Below are 26,702 nucleotides of genomic sequence, written 5' to 3'. Positions count from 1 at the left end.
GAAACAATGTAACTGTGTGCCCGAGAAAGTACCTGCTCCTGAGGAAAATTGTGGGCACTGTGATGAGCCGGCAAGTGAATGTTGAAAACATTGCATATCTTGATCGCCTCATCACATGCTTCAGTGTCGACTTCAAAGAAATATTTTCAAGTCTGTGTCCCCTGCAAGCTGCATTATCTCATACATTACCCTAAATACATGTTGATGTATGGTCCCCTCATCAGACTGTGGGCAATGCGCTTTGAGGCAAAGCACCAGTATTTTAAAATGTGGCTAGAAAGTTGAAAAACTTCAATAACATCACATCAACTCTTTCACTGCGCCACCAAGGTTATGAAATGTACCTCCAGTCTTGTGAGGGCAACAGCAGCAGCGATACCCTAAGTGCAGTGGGAAATAAACAGGTTCTGTTTGAGCATTTGCCCCAAAACATTAATAACCACATATTTGCAAGCAAAATGGTTTCTGAGAATATATTTGCTCTTATGTCAGCCTGTCTCGACAGCATTCTTTATGCAACGGGTAATGTCTTGGTGACTGACGTCTCATCGGAAGAACCGTGCTTTGTTCTTGTCAGAGACATTTTTTTTTTGTAAGTAGATTCTTATTATTTTGTGTTCAGCATCTTGAAACGATTGAATTTGATGAGAATTTTCATGCATATGTTGGGAGGAAGTGTCCGGAGAATAGTGTCGTGACTGAAGTCGCCAATTTTCAAGTCGAAGTGCTTACCATGCATGTCGTTGGAAACACGTCCCTTGTGTGCTCGCGGCATGCTTTAATATAGATGTCACTGTTGATATTCTGGCTTTAATTGGTTTTCACTGAACAGATGTCATGGGACGCCCAGGTAGATCACATTGTACACAAGTTGTCACGTGCTGTTGGCTTGACTAATATCGACAAACATGCCTTCCCTACTCAAGTTAAAGGTCTTATGTACAATGCCCTGTTTCATTCGCACATAAAATATTGTCATTTGGTGTGGGGCACGGCAACCCTAAGTAACATGCTTGAAATACATCGACTGCAGAAAAAAAAATGTTAAGAATTGTGTGAAGCGCGTTCTTTCTTGTAAGGCTGCATTATGTGCAAATGTGGCGTACGGCAGCACCTCGTCCTAGGTCTTGTGCTGCACATCTACGTACATTGACAACCCCTTCACAATCATCTTATCCAACCTTTCGGTAAGGTCATTGCTCTGTGGATGGTACGCTGTGGTCTTGCTATGGGTCGTGCAACCCAGCTCAAATATGTGGTCGATAAGCTGCGAAGTGAAAGCTGTCCCCCTCTCGGTAATGACGTACGAAGGGCTTCATGCCGAAAGACGATGTTGTGCATGAAAAACTCGGCTACTTTGGAAGCTGTGGCACGAGGGATTGCCTTTGTCTTAGCGTATCGAGTCAAGTAGTCAGTAGCGACCACTATTCATTTGTTTCCCGCTGTGACAAAGGGAAAGGGCTAAGGCGATCTATGCCAATTTGGTTGAACGGATTACATGGTGCTCTAACGGGCTTGAGAAATCCAGCAGGCTTTAGGGGTGGTGTCTTGCAGCACCGGCATTCGCGACAGCTTCTTACATGGCGTTTCACAGCTGCGGAGAGTCCTGTCCAGTGATACATGTTGCGTACTCGATCAAGCGTTCATGAGAAACCCAAATGACCAGACGCCGATTCGTCATGGCATGCAAGGGTAATATCCGCACGGAGCTCGCATGGCACTGGGAGTTCCCTTTATACAGGACACCTTGCCGCGTACAGAAGGAACGAAGGTGCTGAGATAGGTGTCGAGGGAGGGTCTTAGCACGCCCTTCCTGATAATCGATAAGTGGAAGGATGTCTAGATCAGCTCTTTGTCGATCCCTGAGCTCAGATGCGCTTAGGGCTCCTAGAAAGCCACTATCGTCATCGGGTGCAGCATCGCCAGTGTCAGCGGGTGCTCGCGACAGCGTGTTGGCGTCTTAGTGTTTACGGCCTGACTTATAAACAATATTTATGTCAAACTCCTGAAGCCGGAAACTCGCGTGCAATTCGTCCACACGGGTCTCGCAGATTTGCCAACCAGCACAAACAATAATGGTCCGTGAAAACTTTAAATGGGCAGCCGTAAAGATAGGGGAAAAACTTCATAGTGGCCAACACGATTACAAGGAATTCCTTTTCCGACGTGGAGTAGTTCGTTTCGGCACGAGAGAGAGTGTGGCTAGCATAAGCTATTACTCGCTCAGTCTCGTCTTGATGCTAACGAGGACCGCGTCAAGAATGATGCTACTGATATCGGTGTGGACCTCAGTGCCAGCCACTTCACCAAAGTGCAACAGAACAGGGGATGTTTGAAGGCGCTCGCGAAGCAAAGAGAAGGCCGTCTGCTGCTCAGTTTCACACGAAGGAGGTGTCCTTCCTTCTGAGGCACGTCAGAGGTTCTGCAATCTGAGAAAAGTCCGCAGTGAACTGTCGATAATAAGCGCACAGGCTCAGAAAGCACTTAACAGCCTTCTTGTTAGCTGGAATGGATAACTGCGATGGCAGCAGTCTTAAGGAGATCCGGGCGCACCCCATCAGCGCTCACAACGTGGCCAAGGAACTTGAGTTCTGTATACCTGAAGTGGCATTTCTTGGGTTTCAGCGTGAGATCAACAGAACGGAGGGCTTCCAGGACAGCTCGGAGGCATTCGAGGTGTTGGTCAAATGATTCGAAAAAAAAAACAACTACGTCGTCCAAGCACACAAGACAAATCTGCCACTTGAGGTCAGTGAGGACGGCATCTATCATCCTTTGGAATGCAACCGGGGCAGAGTACAATTCTAATGGGAGTCCTTTGAATTCATTAGGCCATCTGGAGTGACAAATGCGTTTTTTTCTCTGTCTCTTTCGTCACTTCAATTTTCCAATAGCCGCTTTTCAAATCAATAGATGAAAAATACTTAGCAAGTCGCAATCTGCCCAGTGAGTCATTTGATCTACAGTTGTTCTCTTGATATGCTATCTTTATGATGTTTTTTTTTGCTTCACCTATATGTCACTATTGCGACTGTTTTCTTTTATGTAAAAAGAATCTTTTTTTAAAAGGTTTGCTGTGCTCTTCTTTTCTGTGTGCGAACGTTTGACGCTTGTGTAAAGTTTACTTTGCCTGATCTTACTGTGACCTCGCTTTTCTTCGTTACCAACTCTCTGTTCATGTCTAATAATGTGCTGGTTCTTGTCAATATTTTTATATGCTACCTTTGAGAGCAATGTCTTGTCGAATGTACCTTCTTTTTTTTACGAATGCTGCACTGCTTTGTATATGTACTTTTACTTTCCATTTTCTATGGGGGGGCTCGATCTTTTCTCCCTGCTTCCCCATCACCATGATGAAAAAAAATAAACGGTATTATTACTTTTATTATCTGCACTTTTACATTTTGTATTCTTGAAAATAATTGGTTTTGATATTAAAACTGATACTTTTAAAGCTATGTTGCAAGTGTTCTAATTACAGAATTTTGTCACCAATGGCGTATTGAGGGGGGGGGCAGTGTTAGAACACCTTATAAATTTTCTGAGCACAGCATCCCCCTATCTTTTTGTCTTTTTCCCCCATTTTTATGGCCAGCTGCATATACCAGACCCCAAAATGTATTTCTGGCTACGCCACTGCTTGTCATTTTACCTGATTTGTGAAGGGCACTTAAGATCGAAGAGAATGATATTAGAGTCTCCTCAACTTGGAACTTCAGACCCAAAGCAGAATTTTGGCTTCTTTTCACATAAGTTAAACACATCAATACATTCTAATTATTGTGATTACTATGGAATTGGCCGGTGCAAGAACAGGGAAAATAGAAACGCAAGAACAACACTTGACTGGATTATAAAAAAAAGAATATACACTTCCCTGAAGGATGGATATATAGGGATAGAGGTGTTACGACCAATTACACAAGACGGAGGTGATGTCAATCCCTACGGCTAGGATATACCGTCAGCCATTGGAAATGATATCACAGTCCTTTGTTTAGTTGACAACTTAAGTTTCAGTCCCACATAAAAAATTAGTTACCAATACATCCCTTACTTTTTTCTCAACAGTCATGACCCTAATGGCAAAGAACTGCTGGTTGTATATTAAAGTTCGATGGGTGGTTATCAGAGTAGCCTTAAAGATAAGGTGTCAGGCGATGTTCAGGTTTTTAGAAAATTAAGAATGGCAGTTCGTGACGATAAATTGGATAGGTTTGCATACCCTCAAACATGACGTCAACAACAATAATAAAAGGCGAAATGTGGTTCAAGTATTAAAATAAATTATCTAAATTGACAGCATTCTCAAAATAATGTTAACTTATACATGCTATTTTGCAGCTGTATGTAATAGAGGCAGCTTTACTATAGTGACGAAGGTGACTAGCGGCGGCCATGGGTGTCGTCGTCATTGTCTTGCACATTCTACAAACGTAATCTGCAATGATGAATCCCCTTTTCCTGAAAGTTTCATTATTGTTGATGAAAAAATCAAGAACACCCTTACATCTCTGAAGATCGTTGGGGAGCATTTTGATAAGTTCACCCCTTGAACACCCCAGAAATTCATAATGGGGGTAAAATGGGTGTAAATAAATCAAAACACCCATTTTCATGAAAACCATGGGCTTTTTAAGGGTGTTATACTGACGATGCGCCCTTAAGGGTGCAAAGTGGTTTACAGTGTAGAATTAACTGGCTTACCCTACAATGTTTGGCGCTCAAACACGAGATGATACTGTGAGCTACGACATCGATCCTTCCGGGAGGTTACCAGGAACAACGTATCGATCTTTCAGGAAGCCAACAGGAGCCTGTCAGCGAACCTCCGAGAGAAGAGGAGCGCTTTATGACACCGGCTGTCTTTGTGACTCCAGGTAGAGCGCGCCAAAGCCAAATATACAGCCGAGCGTGCTTTACATACCCGGCTCGGGAATTTTGGCATTCCATACACTAATTTCTTGACGTGACAAAATGACGCCGGCATGCGGCACTCGCCTGAACCCTGCAAGTGTATGTAGGCCGCTGCCCCAACAGATGGCGGGCTGGCACTGCAAAGTGCGCAATGTCTTCGTTTCATTTCTCAGCGCGGAACTTTTGTAGGGTGCACCCTACACAAGCTGCGCTCCTCCTCGATTTCATAGAGAGAGAGAGAGGCAACGCTACGTTTTTGGTCAATGTCCTGCATTCGGAGGTGAGTTTCGTGCATCCACATTTGATTGCTCAGTGCGGTAGCAATCGGGGGTGGGGGGGGGACTAAAGGCCGCTATCGTGTCACACCCTTCAGGCGGAACGTAAGCGTACCGACGTGGCCGAGTAGGTGGGCTGGAGCTCTGGTAGCATGACAAGCACGGCAGCGAGCTTGGTGTGTGTTAGCAGCTGCGACACAGCATCTCATAAGTTTTAATGGAGCCGAGAGCAAAGCCAATATCATTCGCAGAACCCGGCTAGAGGAGAGGACGCCCACTGAAGTACCTCGCTGAAGGCTGTGTCTCGGCGGCCGCATATGCGGCTAGCAGCTGTAATGGTAGAGAAGCTGGTAAATTTGATTGGTTGTGCCGTAAATTCTTTTGAAGTATTTCTTCGAGGAATCCTCCCCAGAAATGCTTGAAAATTCCAAATACGGTTCAGTGTTTACCTGTGCTAAGTATTAATGAGCGCGAACAGGCGCCTTGTTTTATTGCGAAAGCAATACTATGCCAGGTCTAACCGCTCGTCGCTGTGTGCCGTGTCCGTGGTCCACGAGATGGCGCTGCGCGTAACAGAAGGACGCTCGGGCACCCGCAGCTCATGTTTTCGCTTCATATTCGGTTCAGCAGCGTTGAACCCTTCTAATTCTTCGCCTCAGGAATAAGCGTGGTTTGAAAGAGCTGCCGTAGTGGACTCGGGAATAATATCGACCATCCAGGGGACTTTGCGCGCATTGAAATCGAGCACTACACACATGCCTTTGGGTATTGACTCCACTGAAGCAAACCCGCCACGGTCGGGCTTAGACCACCACGTGACACTGTGCAGCGCGTGTTTTGGAATCGAGCGTCACTGCTCTAGCGAGCTTTTCCTTTTATATTCGGAGGCTGTACTACGCGCCTTGAAATTTTCTCTATCCTTCCATTATAGCATTTCTTTCTCCCTATCCACATTCATTCCCAGCTTCCCCCTTCCCTTACGGCACGGGTCAGGTGTCCACGGGAACGTCCCAAGTTGATCGTCTTTACTATACATGTGCGAAACATAATAATCGTGAGAGCGGGTAAGAGCATAATAAGAGCGCCCATTCTCGATGCTTCTGTGTAAAGAGAATTTATTGGGTACATACATACGTACTAAAACGCATATTACTCACAGACCAAAGTACTATACAAAACACTCTATGGTACATATACATAATAAACTGAAAAACATGATTCCCCAGAGAGGGGAAAACAATAGACGGGAGGGATGGGGGGTTGGGGGGGGGGGCGGGTTCTAATAAAGGACGACAAGCATCTCAAGTCTGCTCCCCTGTACAACATTGAAGCGCAGGTGCCAGCGCCGCAGAAACCACGTCTCGCCGTCCGTTTCTAACTGTCCGCTTTGTTCGACATGAGCACAGCAGGGATTTTTGGTGTGTTATCATACTTAATAACTCAAGACACTGGCTTGTGAGACAATAATATAATAGAGTACCACTCGAATGAACGTCCCATAAACGCAGTATTCAGTGTATTAATTTTATTACAATCCCTCACCGAATCGCCGTTCAATCCATTGTAAATGCTCTGCAGCTTAACCAATTAGACGCAGTGCGCATTTAATTTTTGCGATCATTTTCTTCGGCGCCATTCTGTACCTCCCAGGTCAGACTGAGCACTTCAAGTACAACCCAAACTTTTAATTGCACATTTTTTTTTTGTTGGGATCTACGCTCCTTCACCGCGTGGCGAAAGGGGGCCTTAATTTAGCTTTACATGGAAATGAATGCCTAAATGAGCTCTCTGCCATCAGAATACATGGCTGGCTTTGCTTGTTTAGCCAGCTATAGCCAGCGCTTGAGCGTTGGCAGCCCATTGTTCTAGCTCGAAGGCGTGCGTACGCGTGCTGTTTAACCATGAATGCCAAACGAAAGCCCCTTACTCTAGAAGAAAAACGGGCTCCCCAGGTAGTCGAAATTACTCCGTAGCCCTCCACTACGGCTCCTCTTTCTCTCTTTCCACTTTCACTCCCACCTTCCTTACTTCCCTTACGGCGCGGTTGAGGTGTCCACAAAACCAAGTGAGACAGTTACCGCGCCTTTCCCTTCTTACAAATAAATCAATCAATCAATCAATCAATCAACCAATCAATCAATCAATAATTTCATGGTCATAAATAGATTGCAGTTTAGTAGCCTGGCAGGTAATACTGGACCTCACTGTTTTATTTCAGAAATTTGAGCGCCCTAGCATTCGTTATGTTCAAAACAGTGACTAAGTTGAGACCACGAAGCCGTCCGTGCCAGCGATATGGCAGATCCCTTGCGCCTGAGCCAGAAAAGCATGCTAAAATGTGCTTTTCTCGCAATAAATTTAGGCCCGCAAAAGTAAATGTAACAAATAAATGTTCTTTGAGAAACGTTAACCCATACGATGGGAGTTTTCGCTTACAGACGCATAGCAGTTTCTGCCGGCGCGGCGCCCGTGTTCTTGTCCGCTAGCTCCGCTACTAAGGCGTTGCCAAAATAATTTCCTTTGCTCCTATGTATTTTATTTTTTTTTGTGCTTTACTTTGTGTGCTCATTGATTGTTACGTTTGCGTGTGTATAAGCTTGAACACATTTGTTACACGTCCTTTAGCCTGTCTCCACTGCTGTGTATATGTATGTATGCATGTACGGGCCTAAACTAGCTTCGGCTATTGACTCAACATTTTTTTGCAATTTGTGGATTTTATTGCAATAAAATGATTGAAATGAAAAAAATTGTTCAGTATCGAAGCCACAGCGGATGGCACTTTGTAAGCTATCAGCGAGGCGCTTTATGAAGCTAGCCACTCGATCATTAAACTTCCTATCAACCCCATTGTTTTCTAGTGATAATAATACAACCAATTATTATTATCACTAGAAAACAATGGGGTTGATAGGAGGTTTAATGATCGAGTGGCTTGTTCCATAAAACGCCTCGCTGATAACTTACAAAGTGCCATCCGCTGTGGCTTCGATACTGAAAATTTTTTTCATTTCAATCATTTTATTTCAATAAGATGTACAAATTGCAAAAAATGGGCCACAAGCCGAAGCTAGTTTAGGCCCATACATACATACATACATACATACATACATACATACATACATACATACATACATACATGCATGCATGCATGCATGCATACATACATACATACATACATACATACATACATACATACATACATACATACATACATACATACATACATACATACATACATACATACATACATACATACATACATACATACATACATACATACATACATACATACATACATACATACATACATACATACATACATACATACATACATACATACATACATACATATAGACAGCTGTGGAGACACGCTAAAGGACGTGTAACAAATGTGTTCAAACTTATACACACGCAATAAAAAAAAATAAAATACGTAACAGCAAAGAAATGAAAAACAGGCATGCACATGCACAAATTATTGCAGGCGACTTTCATAATTGAGAAATTATGGAATACAGTTCCCTATCTCAGGAAAATGAACACAACGAGGACATCCACATTTGGTAGCGGCAGAAATGGAAGCATTTCGTATCTATTTTATTTAGTGTTATAATAATATAATTCTGTCAAAATAAAATGTTTTGATGGAAAATAAAAAGTTATTTGCCATTTTAATTTGAAGTGAAATATTCCATAATTTTACACCGACATACTGTATTAGGCGCTGGCCGTAAAAGTTTCTTGTGATAGGAAGGTTAAAGGTTATGTTGCTTGCATTTCTGGTGTTCCTGTTGGGTGAAACAAATAATGTAATTGGTTTAGAGTGAGCATTCAGGAGAATGACATTTACTACACGGTAAACTTTTATTTCTGACGCGAGAGTAAAAGGGAGGATATGAAGCTCTGAGAACAATAAAGGTGTATAAGAGTACTAATGCGAGAAAGTCATTATGCGTACGGCTCTTTTTTGAAGACGAATGATGGGATCTAAATATGTTTTAAACGTGAATGCCCAAGACTCGGTGCAATAGATAAGGTGGGAATGAAATACGGCAAAATAAACCATTATTAATATACAGGTACAGAAATATATTCGTGTTCGAAAAAGAGTATAACAAGCTGAAGCAAGTTTTGAACAAACATGTGTAATGTGTTCTTTAATGTTTAACTGGTTGTCAATTGTAATGCCTAAATATTTTATTGATTCTGTCTCCTCCAAGGCTGCTCCTTCAGTTAAAATATTGAGAGTTAAAGAACTTAGTTCTGGGACGAAATAAAGCAAATTTTGTTTTTGATTTATTTAGCGTGAATTTATTGCAGTTAAATTATTCCTTTATTCGACATGCTTCGGAATTAATAACTGCTTCGAATTCTAAAAGTAACTTGCCTGAAAATATTACTGCTGTGTCATCAGCGTATAGAACAGCCTTAGATGAAGATAAAATCCGTGGGATGTAGGCCTAGCGACGATTACAGAGAAGCAGACGGCAAGAGCGGCATTGTCAGCCGCGCTCACGGGTGGCACCATTGCTGCAAGCTTACGGCATCCTGTGCTGTAAGCCTCATAAGCTTATTGTCTACTTTCATGATGCGGCTGACAATGGGCTTGACAACGAGCAGCGCAAACGATGGTGCTAAGACGGGGTGGGGTATTGGGTGCCTCGATGTATAGCGCACCGCACCTTATACACCATGCTGCTGCGATGTCGGGTGGTACTTGAAGATTGTGCAAAACCATCATCGGACGGCACTCTGCGCATTTTTTGTGTTGCTTTTGAGACGTGTTTCAGTATATAGTGTGTTCGAGCGGGCGAGCTCCAGCTGCTTTCGTATTCGTGCGCCGACGCACGAATACGAAAGCAGCTGTATCCGGCGCCGCTATCTAGGTTAAAAGCGGTATCGGAGATCTAAAAGCACTTTGCGGTAACCGTGGTCCACAACATGACTGCTGTTTGGCCTTCCACATCGGCTTCGCGCGTAACTAATAGCGCAACGGTGGTTTACCCTGCTCGTGCAGAGAACATGCAGCAGATGAACCGGCATCGGCTTATGTCGTCACCGGCTATGCCGTTGGCCAGGCCAGTAAGCGGTTAGCGAAGAAACGAAAATATTAGTTGAAACTGGGAGGTTTAGTTGCTTGGCATATCGGGAATAAGTATTCCAAAATAAGCTTCATGACCCCTTCAATACATGAATTTACTACCCGAGCAGACGAGTTTTCGTCGGACGTTAGATTTCAAAATTGGAAAATCTGCTTACTGACAATCAGATATTTGACTCGCATCCCTTGTCAGTAAGCTGTAGCACCTGCAACATGTTTCTTGCAACAAAAATATGTTTAGAGATTATCGACTGCTCATGTTTTCGTTGCCACCACATTCACAGCTTGCAAATTTAGGTTTGGTTTGGTTTGTGGGGTTTAACGCCCCAAAGCGACTAAGGCTATGAGAGACGCCGTAGTGGAGGACTCCGGAAATTTCGACCACCTGGGGTTCTTTAACGTGCACTGACATCGTACAGCACACGGACGCCACTCCGTTGCAAATTTAGTGTGACGTGTAAATTTAACAATGTTCTTTGCACACTCACTGTGTCCTCTGACGTTCGTTACAGAACCTATATATAGTGGTCTATACATCACGTGTTTTTTCTGAACACATAATCGCAATCGTGGTTTCAACAAACTTTTCATTTCAACCGCCATGAAAACATCTGAAAAAAAGACTTAATTTGCGTGGTTCTTGCATTGGATAGCCGGCACAGGATGTACTTAATCATGTACCATGATTTTTGATAGAATACATATGTAGTTATTGTCAGTGACGGCATGATTAAACGAACTGGAATTCTGCTTCGTGAATTATTTGTCCTATCTGTGACTTTGAAGAAGCATCTGAGCTTTGGCTCAATAATTGCAATGACGAAATACCGTAATGGAATTGCCATGCAGCGGACCTTGAAAAAGCCAATTTGTCTGCTCTCAAAATACACGCCTTATTGTCGTGCGTTGTGTCGAATAAAGAATTGGGTGCTGAGCGCTACATTTCTATTGCACACCTTTCAAAGCGAGAGCTCTACTCAATGCGAATGTCGAGCACCGTTAAAGCAACGGAGTCGTTGTATCAATATGTAGTTGATATTCAGTGTCACAGCAGCGGAAACGTTACAGCGTTGCATAGTTTATGTCGAGTATAATAGAGCTTTACTATGCTTAGCTTTTTCAGTTTTGATTTGGACGGACAACATTTTCAAGATTCAAGGCCGTCTACATCAGAAGTGCATCCTCTAAGTTTTAACCTCCAGTCTAACTCGAGATATTGAACGTCAAAAATCGCATCTGTATGCCCCTTCAGTTGGCTTTCAATAATTGCATTTTAAAAAAATGTCCCCAGTCGAGAAAAAAACTACAGAACTGTGTCAAAAATACGACAAAATATCCTGTAGTTCTGTCGTAACCATCAGATTTTTCTGAAGTTCTGTAGCACTTTTCTGTAGTTCTGTAGATTTTCTGTGGTATATTTCTGTTGTCTGTAGTTCTGTTGCACTTTTCTGTTGTAAATACAGAAATTTCTGATGTTACTACAGAATGTTCTGTTGTCACAACAGGTTTCCCGTCAAAAACCGCACAGAAATTCTGTCGTAACATCAAAAAATTTTCTGTAGTTTTTTCCGACTGGGGATCGTCGTTTGAATTTATTATGTTCCAAACACAAACCCAATGTGTGTCTCCACAGGAGGATGGTGCCACACAGCCGAACGTTGTGAAGCATGATGAATGGACTATTAATTAAACTTACGAGTTAAACTCTTACTTATGATTTTTATTGGATATATTTGCAAAATTCAAGGCCGTCAATGTCAAAGGTAGCGCTTTTTATACGGTTTCCCAATTCCTAGTTTAGTTGGGACGCCGAACGTCATGAATACGCTCCTATAAGGTCGTTTACTTGGCTTTCACATATTGATTTTTTTAAAGTGACATTGTTTGAATCTATTAAGCTTTAAACACAAATCTAATATGTGTCTCTACAGAAAGATTTGATCGCAAGGTGGAATATTGTACAGCGTGATGAATAGACAATTAATTAACTAAATTACGTAGGTCAACGTATTGACTTTTGGTTTTGACTGTAAATATTTGCAAAATTCAAGGCCGTCAACGTCAAAGGGGAGCCCCTTTGATAAGTTTTCCTCAAATAACGCTTGGTATGAATTCTCCCTTTACAATTGTATTTGTCAGCACTTCAGCGCGGAAAAATGCCCATCCGCATAAGCCAGTTTCTGTCTTGGTGAAAATCGTAACGACGAAGAGTAACGGCGTATTAAAAATAATGATGTTTGATACCATATCTAGAATTTCCAGTGGCACTAGTGGCTGCAACCCTAAGGATGATGCATATATAAGAGTAAGAAATCTGGCCCAGCCTCTTGAGGGTGTATTTCGATTGCCTAGTTGGCAGTACTCATGAATAATAAAGCGTGGAACAAAGAAATGAGGTAATTAATATTGAAACATATGCAGAAAGAGGATATTTATGTCTCATATAAGCGCTTTAGTATGTGTTCCCTATTTAATGCACTGCTTTATTGTATTAGGAAAGCTGCACGACGGATCATTTTTTTATCATGCAAGGAAAGATTACAAAAGAGGTATTGACTTTGAACAAGAGACATGTTTCGTGTTCAAATGTTAATGTTAACGTCAGAAGAGGCAAGTGTTTTGTCTCCATGCCGAAAACAGGCTGTGCAGTATGACGTGTAAAGTATTAGGATGAAGTTGACGATGATTTTGCTGTGCCTTTTTGCAACCCTAATGGTCCTTTCACAGTAAGATCTATTTTCTGTATTATATCTGAGTTGGCGAGGTATAGGTAAACGTGTGTTCATAATGCAAGAGCAGGACAGTCATGATGTAGGAGGACAAGCAATATTCTGTTAGCTAAGACGTTTTTGCTATTGTGTCGCCCAGTATGACTATGTGTTAAAAGTAGCCAGAGTGTACTACACAAACACAAGGGATTATTCAGCTGTACTGCTTCTGACTTTCCGAAGCTGGAAACCTAAACGGTTTTTGACACTAGATGACGGTAGTTTCTAAACACTTGTAGCTTATCTCACCTCCGAAAATTGCTCGTCGATATAAGACATAGATGTAAAAGCACACCACTTCATGGGAGTCTTAGAAAGGAACCGCAGCTTCAATATGGCGTTAGTAAATATTTTGATTCCTGAACAGGCAAAGGTCGACGCCCTCATCAATTCTGGGAATTTTTTTGATGCGAAACACTTCTCAAGCCGGTTTCGTTGCTTGAGGAGCCACCGCTATGAGAGGAGTGTTTTCCAAATGAACAGCTGCTTTGCTGCCACTCCGCAGGGGGATCTGTTAAATCAGAGGTTTGCAAGTACTGTGTGACACCACGGGCCCGGATCACCCACGCTTAGCCATGCGGGGCATCGCCGTGTGTGGGGAAAAGGGGATCCTGGTGGTTGAGCCGATGCTGAGTGTTTGGACCTTTACGGCTCTTCGGTGAAGGCAACACACCACTTTGGTCCACGCTTCCCAAAGACAGCACTTCCGGGCTGACACACCCGGGGGAATCCGGCAGCCGCCTTTTCATATCTTTCGCTTTCCATCTTTTGATTTTCTATCCTCTTTCTTACAACTGTCCTGTGTTCTACTACCTTCTTTGTTTCTTCCGACTTCTAGGCGACTAGTGGTGACCTTGTGTGGGAAAACTGCCCTAAGCTCTGCCATATTTGGTTATAGTAACGGTGTATGGCTGGCGTAGGCATGACTTATATCAAAGTTCTTGTCGCGTCCCCTTAATTGATGGGCTCCGTGGTGAGTAGCTGCTACCGTGGCCGAACAAATAAATATTTGTATGGCTCATTTATTTTCAATGCATGATCGTCCACCGAAACGGCTATGCATTTCCTACACATGCAAGCCTGGAAATCTCGCCCGATGGACGAGATCGCCGAGAAACCCAGTGAGCCCAAATCATCGTTACTAACGCAGCGGAACCCTCAAAGACTGTATTCGCAGTCGGACCTGATGCAACTATAGATGCTTGGGTTTGTACCTTTAGTGCCTTAGCCTAAGCCAGTTTGGTTTATCAATTTAAGAGCAGCACCTCAATGCCCACAAACCGTCTCAGTTACATAGAAAATCTGAAGCACGTTCTTCTATCACATGAAATGACAGAATTATCGGCTAAAATCTTATTCCTACGTTGCTATTGCGAGGTGCCACTAATTTTGGTGTTTCTGATGATACTATCACAGAGAGGATCACAGTAGCGGGAAGCTCTGTAGAATACACGATTTACGTGGAATGGGTACGCCAGCCTTTTCATTAAGAATCATGTTTATGGAGGACACCTAATATCCTACCTTTATATCTTTAAGCTATATCCCTAAGCTCTTAACCAGAATCTTATAAAAAACAAGAATAGTACCCTTTCTGAAGTCAGGTAAATCCCCAACAAATCCTAGCAGTGACAGACAGGTCCTTACCAGCTGTATTGCAAAATCTTTCGAAAGCGCTGTAAACACCAGCTTTCCTTATTTCTTGAAACTCGAAAACTTATCGATGCACATCAGTGTGGGTTTAAAATACCGTTTTCAACAACCGATCATCTAGTCCGTCTCGAAAACACAATTCTGGAGGCATTCAGCCACAGGCAGCACTGCACCGGAGTCGTTTTCGACAGCTGGAGAAGGCTGACGACACCACGTGCAGGTTCAGATTCCTCCGCGACGTGGCAAATCTAGGTATTCGTGGTAGGATGCTGACTAGACTGAACGACTTTCTGAATAATCGTAGATTGCAAGTCCGGTTAGGCACAGTATTCTCCACGACTTTCACAACAAATGGTATGTCGCAGGTGTAAATTTTAAGCACAACTCTCTTTGTAGTGAAAATGAATTCTTTAGCTTAAGTCTTCCCAAAGTGATAATGTACTCTATCTACGTAGAGGACCTGAAAATAGCATGCACTTCATCTAGCATATCAACCTGTGTGAGACAACTACAAATGCCAGTAAATAAACTATGTACCTGGGCCGAGAGCAATGGATTTATGTTTTGTCCTCAAGAACAGCGGCCGTTTTGTTTTCACTGAGACACTTGAGACACTTGCTTTTTATAAGATCGCTTACAGTCCAGATTGCTTTTTTATAAGTCGGCTTACAGTCCGACTCTACGCTATACCTCAACCAGATCATATTACCAGTGAAACAAGAACATAAACTATGAGGTATCATATCAGACAAAAAATTATATTTCTTCCTCATATGAACAACCTGAAAAACAAAGCTGCCCAAGGCCTTAACGTCCTGATGGTACTCTAACGGAATCGATGGGGGTCTGATAGCCTGCCTTCTGCAGATTTACCGATGCCTGGTGCGCTCAGCTGGTGCATGCTGCTTAAAACGGCTAGACACCAGACAGGATCTTGGTATACAGTTACATCTGGTACAAAGCATCCCCAATAACCAGCCTTTATGTAGAAACAAATGAAGATGCCTTAAAAGTTAGACAACCCGCACTATTAGGTACGTACCGTCTGTTGCAGAAGTTTGCAGCCCAACGCGCCGGGCGGAGGAGCAGTATCGCTCCCGAGAGGCGGCGCTGCGCCCGCTGGCGCTGCCTGGTGACGCTGCTATAAAGAGTGAGGAGGCTTGTTCTCTTCTCATCATCCCACGGCTGAGAGCAAAGATGTGCGATATCAACCGCGGGATGAGGGGAAGAGAGCAAGCCTCCTCACTCTTTATAGCTACGTCACCCGGCAGCGCCGGCGGGCGCAGCGCCGCCTCTCGGGAACGATACTGCTCCTCCGCTCGGCGCGTTGGGCTGCAAACTTTTGCAACAGACGGTACATCCTTAAAGTCCGCTCTCAGCCAAGACATTTCGATTATTAAGTAGCCAAGAAATGTTCGTCTAGGACAATCTTCAACAACAAGCCTTGGTTGATTAAGCCGCTTCTTATGCGCTTTGAAAAGAAGTGCCAGGACTTAGGAATGATGAGCGAAATGTCAAGTGTTGCCCCAAGGAATGAATCACTCGCACCATACTATACCCTCCCAGACGATTTCTACCTCACACTAACACAATTTCAGGAAACACGCACACCACATGAGCAATATTTACAAGAATACTTGTCACTAAAAAATATAGAAATTACATCGCATTTTATGCAGAGAGCTAAGATGTAAATAATATGTTGTTAGTGCAACTGTACAGGACAAACGGGAGAAAATAATGCGACTGTCTCATATTGAATGAGAACTTCTAAAACAGCATCGTTTACACATATTATTTAAGCGTATTCACTGAAATAAGCTCCAAAAAGGCTGTTGAACTACTGATAGAAAACATTACGCACAACTTAGTAAAAGTCACAGAACGAACAGATAGGGTACAATTCTGTTGGATGCCCAGTCATATTGAGTTTAGGGACAATAAAAGAGCAGACATATGTGCTGCACGTGCGAAAAATGTTTAAATAAAAAAATTAACATGCCACACATAGATTGCATAAAGTTACTATGCAGCAAATTAAGAGTTTAATGGCAGACCGCTTATAGACCTTTTCACAAATCGTCGTTTCAGTAGCGCCATATTGCCCGATATGGGCGACGTCTAGCGTCGAAACAGGTTATGCCGCCATTTTGGACTGTGCTTGTGAAACCTGAACCTGAGGCGGACGGCCGTACACCGGTTTTGTGCCCTTCAAGGCGCCATGTTTCGTACTGCTTCCTTTCATTTCACCTCTGTTGTGCCGCATGACCTAATACGCCATTCATATGCTCACACGAACGACCAGTGTGAAGTAATGGCCAACGCAAACCCAGCCAGCGGATCCGGCGCTTCGTCGTCGGCATTGGTGTCAAACGCGTCGGGTTCGAGGCCCGGCGTGCTAGTCAGTGGTAAGTATTTTTATTTATTACTGCTGCACACAGTGACTGTAGTCGTGGAATAAATCTGATCTTTACGTTCCGCGGTTGAGGGTAGCCCGATCTAGCGAAAGCAAAAGGCGTACGTAGTTCTCGGCAAGGAGGCGCCGGCGGCCAGCCGACGCATGACAGCGGTCGGTAAACATGTGGTGGTTGTCCCACACAATGCAACGCAGAAGCAGGAGCTCAATCGTCCTGTTTATCGCACCTGGTGCAACGCATGTTGCTCTTAACAATTTTAGCAAAAGAAGGAAGCGTGACGCTCGAGTAGTGTGGTACATTCTGCGAACCGGCGCGAGACAGCGGTCGCAGATCTGAGCGTTACTGATGCAGCCAGGTGCTATGTTTCGAAATGAGCTTTATGTGCAGGGCCGCGTAGGGCGCAGGTGAAAGCCGAGACAATATTTTGGCGGGCAAAAGTGCTGCATACATCCCTCATAAGCCATGAATTTCTCAGATTGTTGTGAAGTGTTATATACAAATTGACTAGTTCCTCTCTCAGCATTGTTTAATTTTTTTTTATCGACGAGTTCCTCTCTTGGCATTGTTTAATTTTTTTTATCGACGAGTTCCTCTCTCGGCATTAATTTTTTTTTATCGACGAGTTCCTCTCTCAGCATTGTTTATTTTTTTTTATCGACGAGTTTCTCTCACAGCATTGTTTAATTTTTTTTTTTATCGACGAGTTTCTCTCTCAGAATTGTTTTTTTATCGACGAGTTCCACTCTCAGCATTGTTTCATTTTTTTTTAGACACTGAAAAAAGTTGTGCTTGGAAGAATAACAAACGTAGCCGCTTCATCTACATACATGAAAGTATTGGGTCGAAGAGCTTGCTTCTCGCAAGTTGTTTGCAAATATGGTATGTGGGGTTCAACACCTCAAAGCGACTCGGGCTATTAGGGCCGCCGCAGTAAAGAGCTACGGATAGTTAAGACCACCTGGGGATCTTTAAAGTGCACTGGCATCGCAAGAACACAGGCGCCCTCCCAGCCGTGCCGCAAAATGGCTCAGCAAAATCCCATTATTGAGCCAGTGTTTATATTGTTAGACTGAAATGTTAAATGTTTCTTAACCGGCGCATTATTTCTGATGTTCGTTCGTACTCAGCAAATTATTTCCAGGGAAGTTTTCAGAAGCATAAATGGGCATGTGAAAAAGAAAGTGGCGTTTTGCTCCCACCTTAATTAATAGAAACATGAAGATGACTGACTTCACTTTTTCTTTGCAGAAAACCTTGTCTACGACCACCCAGACAACATCAAAGAATGGACAGAAGATATGAAGGATTGGCCCGAAATTAGAGGACCAGATATCATATATTATTTGCTACATTCGAAAGCCTGTGACCTGCGAGAAGTACGGTCATACAAGTCCCTGCAATCATATAATTATTTACAGTCGGGCTGGGTGGGAAAAGTCCTCCTACATAAAGTCAACAATGACATTATGATCTTGAAGGCAGACGTCAGGCCATCACAAGCTGTTCACAACAAGCCTCACCGTGTGTGGGTGTCAGCAACGAAGGAAGGCGAAGTGCTACGTGCAGGCTGCACCTGCATGGCTGGCCAAGCTAGAGTCTGTAGCCATGTTGGTGCTGTGCTATGGAAAGTAGACTGCGCAGTCGCCCGGGGCCTTACCGGAAGGACATGTACTGATGAAGCGGCGAAGTGGAACAAGGGCACTACACGAAACGTCCAGCCCTCTGAAATTGAAGGAATTAGCTTCCACCTTCAGAAAGAGACTGTTGATCCCACTGTGCAACGTCCAGCACGAAATTCACAAGTGCTGCTTTCTGAAGCCGAAATCAGGAAGTCTCATGAAGACTCCGGTTACCCGGAGCTGTTCAACATACCAGGTATGCTTTATAGCATCTCCGAAATTTCACTACTCATTACGGAATCATAACAGTTTAGAAAATTGCTGTGCTGTATGAAAGAATCTCTTGTTATTGGCAAGTGGCTTAACTGGCTGCAACCATAACAGCTTAAAAAACACCGTTCTGTGTGAAAGGATAGCTTTTTAATTGATGAAAGTAGCTTAACTGGCTAACACCAACACTATTCTTTCATAAAGCACGTTTTACTGTGGACAATGAACGGTAGTTGCAATTAGTAGTTTTACATTTTGTACGCCGCAGAATACCGATGTTGGTTTCTTATCCTAAAGATCAGAAATGTTTTGAAACTGAGCTCTTGTGAAGCCGTGTTTGCTTGCTAATTGAACTCCATTCACTCCACTGACATGCTCGTCTACATTAACTTTCAGGAACACTGCTGCACGCAACCTTCACAGCACCTCACCAGCCCACACCAACAGCCGAAGAAAGTGTTTGCTTGCAACACATCGTCCACGATGACATCAGTTCACTGCCCGAGAGCTGTGATCGGTGCAACAGCTTCTATGCAAAGTTCATAGTTCTTTCACCAAGAGCTGCTGCATGCCTAGAAGAAAATACGAGAGAACAGGACAGCCCACTTTGGAAAGTTGCTCGCTGCTTGAGGCTGACGGCATCAAATGTGAAAAGAGTACCAAAAAAGAGCACAACGTCATGTAAAGCTGCAGTAATGACCATGTTGTCACCAAACTTTTCTGGAAATGCTGCAACTTAGCACGGCCATAAATATGAGGCTGTTGCCCGTGAGCAGTTTTCGAAAAAAAAAAAACCGGGCTAAATGTGACAGTGGCACAGTTGTGCATGCAACAATGCCTTGGCTGTCTGCCTCACCTGACGGTGTTTTGCAGGCAGCTGATGCACTTTTAGAAGTGAAATGCCCATACGTGATGGATGCGGTAGGTCTAATAAAATCAGGTAAATATGATGTCAAGGAAGTTGGCGATAAGTACATATTAGCAGAGAATGGCCCAAATGGGTATTACATGCAAGTGCAGTTCCAGATGTATTGTACTGGGCGCAAACTCTGCTACTTTTGTGTCTGGACAGTGAAAAGTGATGCAATCATAGCAGTGCCTTTTGAAAGCACTTTTGTACGTGCTCAAGTGCCAAGACTACAAAGGTTCTACTTTTGTGAGCTGTTGCCAGAAATCGAAAAGCAGCATGAAAATGGCAAGCTCTCATTGTGTAAGGAGTACATGAAATTATGTGAACTGTGATCCCAGCAGTGTTGAACTTTTCAGGACTGGACAAGTGCATGTGCCAGTTCATTTCGTGTGAAGAATTTCTCGCCACGTAACACACAATGCAATAAAGTTTATTGCCAAAAAGACACTATGATGAAGTACAATGTTGATCATTTACTCATCCTTTTCTTCAACATGTCTTGCAATTAAGGGGCCCTTTAAATTGCACAGGCCAGCACAAACAAATATCATGTCACTTATGGTTTTCTTTGATCGTATTGGCAGGGCTTGCTTGAATATTCTAAATGTCTTGATTCTGTTTATGGCCCTTTCGACGTGTATGCGCACCGACGCAATTCTCCTGGTTTGAGTTACTTCACTTTCGCTGAGCTGAGACTTTCCTGTAAAGAAGCAGTAGGTAAACCAAACAGGTTAGTGTAGTCTGAGAAAGAAAAAGGCTAAAGCTGCGCAAATACAAGGACCAGAGGCCGGAAAATGCGACACCATGGGTACACTGCATCCATGGTCTCCTGTCCTCGTCCTATTCGCACAGTCATTGACTTCGGCATGAACCAACTAGCCTGCAAGAATAGTGTGCAATAGAACAAAATTTGGTGCTTACCTTTTGTGAAAGCTGGCACATTGAGCTTGACACCTTGACTTTCAAGATTTGTGCTTAGCACAAATCCTCGGTCAGCCATTACTTCATCACCTGGGCCTAGAAAATCTTCAACACCACTTTCACTCATTATAAATTTGTCCGAAGCTCTTCCACCATACGCAGGTGACACAAACATCACATAGCCATTCAGTGCAATGGCGGTCAGGAATTTGACCGTATTATGCGCTTTGTAACTGCTGTAGGTTTGAGCCCTAGCAAGGAGCTTCGTTGGCCTCTGAAGGAAGACCTCGGAGCAGTCTATGATGCAGGTTGTTTTCTCGTAGCCATTCTCGGTGAAAGATTTTGGCATGCTGTTTCTGATCAGCGACCGTGGCAGCCACACTACAATCTTCTTCATGATCGTGTGCAGCACAGATAAGGTGTGCATGAACAGTTTTTACACGTATAAAACTGATATGCCAAATATCCTTGACAAATGCCCATAAAGTAGACCAAGCCGCAATCTCATTAGCGTCAGCAGCAGCTGGTCCTCTACTGAGAGCCTTAAGAACGTCTTGCTGCTTTCAACTTTTACAGCATTGACTAAGCTGTCAAATGCGGGCTTTGACAATCCTGTATAAAATTGGCAGTCCTCTTCTGTCAGGTTAGATGACAAGACTTGCCCCTTTCCAAAGGCATACTGCAGACCAGATTTACAATAGGTGTGGTCATTGTGACCAAGATCTTCCCACTGTGTAGACATGTCTTTTCTTGAGACCTGTTGAAAGAATACAGCTGTACTTAGAGGCCACAAAAATAATAATGTGGCATAACAAGTGTCCAAACAATGAAACAAATTTTTTTTTATTGAGGATGCTTTGTGCTTTTATTCGATATTTTACACTTGTGTTATCCTTAATACTAAAATTGCTGCGTGCACCCACCTAGTTTTGAAACATCATCATCATCATCATCATCAGCCTGATTATACCCACTGCAGGGCGAAGGCCTCTCCCATATCTCTCCACTTAACCCGGTTCTGTGCTAGCTGCATCCACTTGACCCCTGCGAACTTCTTAATCTCATCCGCCCACCTAACTTTCTGCCGCCCCCTGCTACGCTTTCCTTTCCTTGGAATCCAGTTTGTTACCCTCAGCGACCATCGGTTATCCTTTCTTCGCACTACATGTCCTGCCCATGTCCATTTCTTCTTCTTAATTTCCACTAGAATGTCGTTAACTTGAGTTATTTCTCTGACCCACTCTGCACGCTTTCTATCTCTTAATGTTACCCCTACCATTTTTCGTTCCATAGCCCTCTGGGTTGTCCTCAACTTAAGTAGAACTCTCTTGGTTAGCCTCCACGTTTCAGCCCCATAGGTGAGTACAGGCAAGATGCAACTGTTGTATACTTAGAGGTGTTGTATTCCTAGAGAAGGCAAATATAATAGGGGGTAGCAGAGTGGTAGGTGAATGAGGCGAGGAAATTTGTGGGAATAAGGGTGCTGCAGATAGCACACGATAGGATAATTTGAGGTCAGTGGGAAAGGTCGTCTTGCAGTAGCTGTAGTTATGTAGCCACTAATCAAGTTTATTAGAAATTATGGCAATAGGAGGCCAGCACTTCCCACACCTATAGCACTGCATAAAATTGTCGGACTTTTCCTATCCAAGAGTCCCCTGAGCAGGTCAGAGCAGCCTAGCTGTACGCATCACTCATATTTATGCTTCTTCCAGCTGAGGGCAGGCTATTCGGAAAAAAATGAAGAGACAGCTACTCTGTTAAAAATCCTAGTCATGAGTACTTTCTTGAGATAAACACTGGGAACCTAGCCCACTTGAAAATGTAACACGAGACCTCTTGCACAAGCCGCTTACCTGATCTTAGTCAAATGAACATGGGAGAGACCTTTTTATTGCCATGTAAGGCGAGGTGGCACTTTGTCCAGATTACAGCACGACTAGTTAAGCTGCAGCATCATAGCAGTAAGCCGGTGCAGCATCGTGCACTCTGCAGTGGCCGTTCAACTTCAAAAATTATTTTCTTCCTTTAAGCAAGATTTGTTTTCAGAAAATAGCACGAGCTAGAAGACAATATACTTTACTACATATAGTCATTTTTTATTTTTTATGTGGGCCGCCAGGCATGCAATCAGTTCCCAAAGTTGAGGAAGATTGTATTTTTTGTGTATTTTCTACTTTAGATAGATAGATCTGTTTACTGAGTGGAAAGGAGAGAGGTCGACCAGAAATATGAATATCTGGCATGCTACTCTGCATTGGGGAAGGACAATGTGGTGAGAAGAGGTATGAAAAAAACACACACACACACGGCGGCTTTTTTTTACATATTTGCTACTTTTTCTAAAAACAGAAGTACAGCTCATGATTCAAATTTATTTTTTTCCTTCTGCTATACCTTACCAATTAAATATTGAGCCTAAAAAGCAATACTGATTTTGAAATAAATTCACAAATAGCAGAATTTTGTAAATTTAAAATATATACAAAATTTGTTGAATACATATTTTTCATCTGTGGATTATACTGGAGTGCAAAGGAACATGTGAAGATGTAGGAAAAAATGTGAATCAAGTTTTGTGCTATATAAATATATATATATATTTTCCAATGACTGTATATGCATCTATTTCAAGATGTGCATAGACAATGAAAAAATATTTTTGCAAGAACTTACCTGGCAAATTACTATTCTTTATATGTACCCACAGCTACCATGATTTTTTTAGAGAAATTGTTGATGGTCGAGAGCCACATGTGGAGCGTTTGAGATGGAATGACTAAAATGTTTTGTAGGCAGTTACTGTTAAAGTATCCAGTCTCGAAATGGTTTACTGTCTGCTCACACTCCTTTATTCAATACCTACATGAAAAACACCACATTGTCAACTAACTCGGGGTACCAGGGCATCATGGTTGAGTAGTGTTATTCAAGGACGCTTTATGCTGTGCAGTACACACCAATATTGTGAGTGGTAAAAGCGTTGTTATGAGGATAGATAAAGCCACAGTATGCCCTCATGTAGGCTATTGCAACTGCTACCCGTCAGTGTAGGTGTCTACCAGCGGTAAACTAACTCCCACAAAAGTGCAAGGCAAATACTTCATGGATACTTACTGTCGAAACTGCTGACAGTCTTCATGTGTTCCCTCAGGCAGTACCTGCATAATAAACACTGCATCGTCAATCACCTCATTAAGCAAGCCTTCATTTATCAGAACAAGATGTGTTCACAAAATGCTTTACATTCCATGGTGGGCAACATTGTTGTCAGAAAAAAGCTTCAGTCACTGAATAAAAAGCCAGAGCGTGCTTTTTGTCTTTTGTACAGTAGCAGCTAGTAAATATTGCGGTGTCCACCATTGGTAGGAGCATTAAAAGACAAGACAATGCTTTGTGGTTACTCCCCACAGCAGCGTTTGGATCTTCCAAATGTTGACTGCCTGTTTGTCCTGCTTCAGGTGTCTCCTGCATGAAAAATGTCATCACCAATCAGCATGTTGTACTGCACCTTCATTAATTGTAAGGTGTTTTCAAAATGTTCTTAACTCTATGCCAGGCATTCCCTTTTATTTCAGAGACAGTACTACTTTCACTGTGAATTAAAAACGCCATACCAAGCTTTTGCCTTTCTTGCATTGTCAGCTAACAGATATTATGGTGTCTACCAATGATATGAACACATCTAGCCTTGGCGGATGATAAAAATCTTCATGGTTACTCACCGTGGAAGTGCCTGCATTTTCAAAATATTGACAGCTTGCGTCTCCTGCCTCAGGCGTTCCCTGCACAAATATAACCCATAGTCAAGATTCTTTAAAAATATGTTGTGTTTTCAAAATGTTTTATACTCTATTGTAGGCGTCCCTTATCAGCGGCAAAACTGCTGTCAATGACAATTTAAACGCAATGCATGCACTTGTCAGGTAACAGATATTATGGCGTCTATTAATGGCACAAACCACTGTATCCTTGAAAGACAATAAAAAGCTCTTTGGTCACTTACAGTGCAAGTGTCTGCATCATCAAAATGTTGACAGCCTACTTTTCCTGCCTCAGGCATTTCCTGCACAAAAATATCCCATAGTCAATCAGCTTGTTGTACAAAAGCTTCTTGTTGTATTTTCAACACGCTATATAATCTTGTGTAGGCGTCTCTTTTATTAGAGGAAAAACTGCTGTCATTGAGAATATAAAGGCAATAGCATGCACGCGTCAGCTGCCAGATATTATGCTGTCTATCAATGGTACAGGCTCCTGTAACCTTCAAAGACAATACAGAGCTATTTGGCCACTTACAGTGTAAGTATCTGCACCATCAAAATGTTGACAGCCTGCTTCTCCTGCCTCAGGCGTTTCCTGCACAAAAATATCCCATAGTCAATCAACTCTGTGTACAAAAGCTTCTTGAACTCTTTCATGGGCAGTGGGAGCTATGCTGCTTGTTGGTAGCAAGGTGGTGATAAACACTTTTCCAGCAACAGGAGCATGTCACTGTCTGGTGTCATCTCTGTGAGAATTGAAAAAAAAAAAATATGCAGTTATGCCCTGTGGCACGAAAGGAATCGATTTACAAGTCCATTTTCTCCTAGGCTTTGATAGGCTAATATCAAGACTGGCCAGCTGAGGTTTTCTTTTATTTGTGGCCTGAAAGGGCACGTAAAATCTTGTCAATTGTATAGTAAGCAATCTGAAAGCATTATTTTAATGTAAATTTATTACTATAATATAAAGTCATCTTCATATAACTTGAACGGAAAGAAAATATTCGGTGAATTTGTGCTCTTACTGGGTGGTGGGAAGAAAGACTATAAAAAGCCCTTTAGTAACTTACAGTGTGTCTGTTTCGTGAACTTTACCATCCGCTTGTGCTCCTTAACAGAAGGGTGTATGGGAATTTCTGGAATACTTTCATAACCTGGCTTGTATATTTTGCAAAAGCTTCATTTAAGCCATTGTTCTGAACACAGTTTACTGTTTACCATAAACACTACCTTAACCACTGGTGAAGCTGGCATCATTGTAGATATGGAAGCAATATCATGATCTTGTTTTGGTTACACTAGCTGTTAATGAGGATTTCAGAACTCTAAATATGGAACTGATCGCTGCTGTCTTGAAAGGCAATATACAAATGATTTGCTGGTAGTTATCGTAGAAGCACTCACGTCTTGAAGTTGAATTTCTGCTTCCTAGCTACGCACTGCAGATAAACACCATCCAGTAGGCTGCTGTGTGGTGCACTTGGCAAAACAATATGAGTGTTTATTTTATAGTGTGTATTACTTGCAATAATGATAAAAGCCAAGCGTGCTAAAAGAAGATGTTATGCCTTCAGGGGACTTCATATGTTGGATTCTATTTACTTTTCTCGTATGACACTGGAATATCTTTTTAGAAATGATCCCCCTTAAAAAAGGCGTACTACCAAGAGCATACTGCTATCAGAAAATTCTGTGGTATTACTCACGGCATCAGGTTTTGGATGCTGCATTGTACCATCTGCTTCAGCTGTGTTCGGTACTTCCTGCCAAAGAAAACAGTGCCTGATAAGGAAATACCCTTTTTTTGGCAGTGACTTCAGGAGTATCACTGCCACCTACATCCACGACAATCTGTGGAAATCAATAGGAAGCACAGATCAGTGATGTAAACAGTCGATCATGGGGATCTACGGTCTCAAATGTACTTTGAATGGTAACATCGTCGGAGTCAGATATGAGCGCCTTCTGTATTATAAGCAACCCGAAGGTTTTTGCACCAAGCATGCAGTGCAGCAGCACATGACAGTGACCCCCCCCCCCCCCCCCCACACACACACACACAAAATAAATATTGCCCCTCCGCA

General features: G+C 42.8%; 2 protein-coding genes and 1 pseudogene across 2 annotated transcripts in view; 2 read left to right on the top strand and 1 right to left on the bottom strand.

Moving 5' to 3' along the window:
• Positions 1-26,702, top strand: part of LOC146181587 (tRNA (cytidine(32)/guanosine(34)-2'-O)-methyltransferase-like) — a 308,502-nt gene that overhangs the window by 265,280 nt on the left and 16,520 nt on the right. The gene's annotated exons all lie outside the window — the stretch shown is intronic.
• On the top strand, positions 18,376-19,904 carry LOC146181589 (uncharacterized; the record flags this gene model as incomplete). Its single annotated transcript, XM_084577721.1, has 2 exons — positions 18,376-19,009; positions 19,897-19,904. Coding segments are annotated over 2 exons (642 nt in total), but the record flags the coding sequence as incomplete, so codon positions are not given.
• LOC146181588 (uncharacterized) lies at positions 20,352-21,596 on the bottom strand (annotated as a pseudogene).

Source organism: Amblyomma maculatum, chromosome 8, assembly GCF_055883805.1.
Source record: "Amblyomma maculatum isolate TAMU_Amacu chromosome 8, ASM5588380v1, whole genome shotgun sequence".
Taxonomy (NCBI): Eukaryota; Metazoa; Arthropoda; class Arachnida; order Ixodida; family Ixodidae; genus Amblyomma; species Amblyomma maculatum.
The sequence above is the reverse complement of the archived record's forward strand: the minus strand, read 5'-3'. Positions and strand labels throughout refer to the sequence as shown.